Below are 3,713 nucleotides of genomic sequence, written 5' to 3'. Positions count from 1 at the left end.
GTTGCTGGGTTGGGGTTGGTTGGCGATGTGCCGCGTTTATTATCCTCCCGTGGGTGGGAGGAGTGTTATCTTGGAGTTCAGGAGTTGGGCTTTGTGGGTTTGAGTTAGGGTGTCGGGTGGAGGATTGCTCATCGAGGCTCTCCGTCATGCCGCCACGATTTGGCTGTCCCCCGTATATGTGCAAGAACCTTGAGAACTTTCTTGATCTATTGGCTCCTGAGAGGTCTGAGCTTGGCCACGGTGGTAGCATTTAAGGAGGTCGTTCATGATGTCATGGTGACAGAGTTGTCACAGGTGAGGCGGCGGATGACAGACATTTGGAACCTCGTGTTGAAAGAGGTGACCTCGTGGGTTTGGAGGAAGAGCTTGAAGAGTTCAAAAGAAGAAGAAACCTCGGTGGGCATGGAGCCGAAGTAGAGGGAGAAGATGGGGCCATGGCGCTTGGAGAGACGGATGAGGGAGTGGTGAATGAGAGGGTCCAAAAGGTGGAGGTGTCCCACTAAAGGGAGGCGAGACTTTGGGCTCAGACGATTTGGAATTTCACCGTTGGAGTAGGGCGAGGGTGCATAAAGAGTGTTATCACTAAGAAGGTAATTGCAAGTAACATTGTTCCTTTGGGATTTCGCCATTGGAATAGGACGAAGGTGTGTTATCGCTGCAAAGGTGATGTAAATTAAGGAAACATTATTCCTTTGGGATTTCGCCGTTGGAGTAGGGCGAAAGGGTGCATAAACATGCAAATGTGATGCAAGTTAAGGAAACATTATTCCTTTGGGATTTCGCCGTTGGAGTAGGGCGAAGGTGTGTTATCCCTGCAAAGGTGATGCAAGTTAAGGAAACATTATTCCCTTGGGATTTCGCCGTTGGAGTAGGGCGAAAGGATGCATAAACATGCAAAGGTGATGCAAGTTAAGGAAACATTATTCCTTTTTGCTCTCAGTTAGACGCAAGAAATCTGAGTTTGATGATTGCTCTTCTGGGTTATCCGCCATGTCGCCACAACGTTGCAAAGTTCCCACAGACGGTGCCAATGTACAAGATGTCTCTGGTACGGATTGAGAGATGGATCGAGAACTTGCGGGTTGAGGCAGATGCCGGATCACTTGCCTGGAGCAATGAGGGGTGGTACCTGCAAAGACACTCTGACGCTCAAGTCAGAATGGATCTAAGAGGTAGAAGGTGTGAGGAATGAATGAATACCTGGAGGGACCTGGGTCCTCTATTTATAGGTGATGGTGAATATCTTATCTTATCTTATTTGGCTAAGATAAGGGAGACGTTTGAATTATCTTATCTTATCTTATTTGGCTAAGATAAGGGAGACGTTTGAATTCGAAAGTTGGTTAGGAGTTCTAGTGGGTTGGTTTCGGGCCTTCTGGAAGGGCGAAGGGGATCGGACCCTGGTAACCGGGTTCGGGGACCGTTCTGGATGTAGGATCCGTGGGCCGGATCCGTAACACGTTCCAATTAGAGGACGATTTTTTATAAACGATTGATTTCTTATCCTTCAATTAAATAACTTTTAAAATTGACTCACCAATGATAAAAACTTTTTCTTTTATAGATCGATTGTAAAAACGAGCTATAAGCTCTTTCTTCACTGGTGTGATTTTTTATATTTAGTTTTGTCTATTGCTTTTTTATTTTTTTAATGTATTTTCTGATTGTTACTTTTGTGGTTTTGTTAATTTCTTAATTAACTTTATATTTGTTGAAGTTTATTTATTTTCTCATATTTTTAAATTATTTTTGTTTATCGTTGTTTTGCCTTATGAATTTTAATTAGAAACTCTTGTACTATATTTTTTGTTTTATATTATAGTTTATATGTAAAACTGTCAATATTTGCCGAATGATTATTCATTAATATTTGTTCGGTATGTGATTTTTTTTAATAATGTTTAATAGTATCCAGTTGTTTGGGTCGTATTTGATTTCTGAGGCTTAATGTCTATGATAAAAAAAATTATATTTTGATTATATGCTGATTTACTGTATATTGTTTAGGGCTTGATGTATTATTTTTTAGGTAAATACTGTTGCTGTAAGATTAATTTTTTATAATTTGTTAATTTTTATGGTAGTTCTTTTTTACAATGTTAAACCTAATATACATATCTTTAATCTATAAATATATAATTAATATTAGATATTATTTTTAGATTAAGTTGTAATTAATAGATTTTTGAGTTTTCCTTTATCTTAATATTTGATCGTAAATTTTTTATTCATCTATACCGTGCGTTCACGGGTCATTAAACTAGTATTATACACATCTTCCTCTAGCACTCTACTGGTCACTCAATCTCACAACGACCTAACATATATACAACGAACAATTGTAATTTTGATTCAAAGAGCACAAACAATATATTGAGAAAGTATATTACATGGCTCATCATCAATATATAATATTCAAACCACAGAGGACACATACTCACGCAGCTATAGCTTCGTGGGACACAAGTTCAATCCATGCAAATTATTTAGTTATACAGGAAAGGTATCACTATGTAACGCACACATAAACACTCAGTGATATCTATCTATTTATCTATCTGCCACCACCTTGCAGAGGAGTTGATCCTTTTAAGCCATGGCCTTTATAACGTTTAGGAGGTTCAGTACCGGTCAAAGAGCTTTTACCATAATAGCTGACGTCATCACCTTTAATAGGAGGACCGTCTATAGGGCCTTTACCACCACCACCTTTAACAGGAGGGACATCAATAGGTCCTTTACCACCATAACCGCCATAATCCCCATAACCTCCATCACCACCGTCACCGGGATAACCTCCATAAGGTGGACCTTTAATAGGAACGTTACCACCGTCACCGGGATAACCTCCATCAGGTGGTCCCTTAATAGGAACGTCACCACCGTCACCGGGATAACCTCCATCAGGAGGACCCTTAATAGGAACGTCACCACCGTCACCGGGATAACCGCCATCACTACCTTTAATAGGAGGACCAACAATAGGGCCTTTACCACCGTCACCACCATAACCTCCATCACCACCTTTAACAGGAGGGACGTCAATAGGGCCTTTACCACCGTAACCTCCGTCACCACCTTTAACAGGAGGGACATCTATGGGACCTTTACCACCGCCTTTTGGAGGCCCATTCCCACCGAAAGGGCCTGGGCCGTAGCCTCCATCACCTTTAAAAGGTGGAATGTCTAAAGGAGGGCCGGCGAGGTTGTCATGATTGTGCGGAAACCAAGGGGGCAAGTGGCCGAACCAAAAAGGATGAAAAAATGGGGAGAAAAAGAACCAGTGTTGAGGTCCATAGAGAAGATCATTGTGGTGATCTTTCTCAGCATCTGTTCTAGGGATACTACCTCTCCCTGCAGCTTCAACACCGTTGTTCAGATTTGCCAACACATAGAGAGATAAAATTAGCAAAGCACTAGTGGTTTTGGACATAGTGAAACGATTTTGGTGCATTTGCATGAAGAGGAGTAGTTCAATTTATAGAGCCAGAAGTCAGTGTGTTGGGACCCTTTTGATTACCTGTGATGGGAAGTTAATTAAATTGATCTTTACGTGAGGGGATTGTTTTTCCACGAGTTTTAAGGTTAGTGGGTAGGTTGTTTTAAATGCTACTTAACGGAAATGATATAATTTTGAATGAGGAATACTAGAGGAGTAATTTTTGAAATTTATAGCCATCAAATAATTATTAATGAGGTTTTTAATAGTGTGA

At 40.7% G+C, this 3,713-nt stretch overlaps 1 protein-coding gene across 1 annotated transcript; it reads right to left on the bottom strand.

Annotated features, from left to right (window-relative positions):
* Positions 2,328-3,465, bottom strand: LOC107639351 (PE-PGRS family protein PE_PGRS16). Its single transcript, XM_021121182.1, has 2 exons — positions 2,848-3,465; positions 2,328-2,796 (listed from the first exon to the last, which is right to left on the bottom strand). The coding sequence occupies exons 1-2, from the start codon at positions 3,458-3,460 to the stop codon at positions 2,555-2,557; spliced, it is 855 nt and encodes a 284-aa protein (XP_020976841.1). The 5' UTR covers positions 3,461-3,465; the 3' UTR covers positions 2,328-2,554.

This window comes from Arachis ipaensis, chromosome B04, assembly GCF_000816755.2.
Source record: "Arachis ipaensis cultivar K30076 chromosome B04, Araip1.1, whole genome shotgun sequence".
NCBI lineage: Eukaryota > Viridiplantae > Streptophyta > Magnoliopsida > Fabales > Fabaceae > Arachis > Arachis ipaensis.
This window is presented reverse-complemented; position numbering and strand designations above follow the sequence as displayed.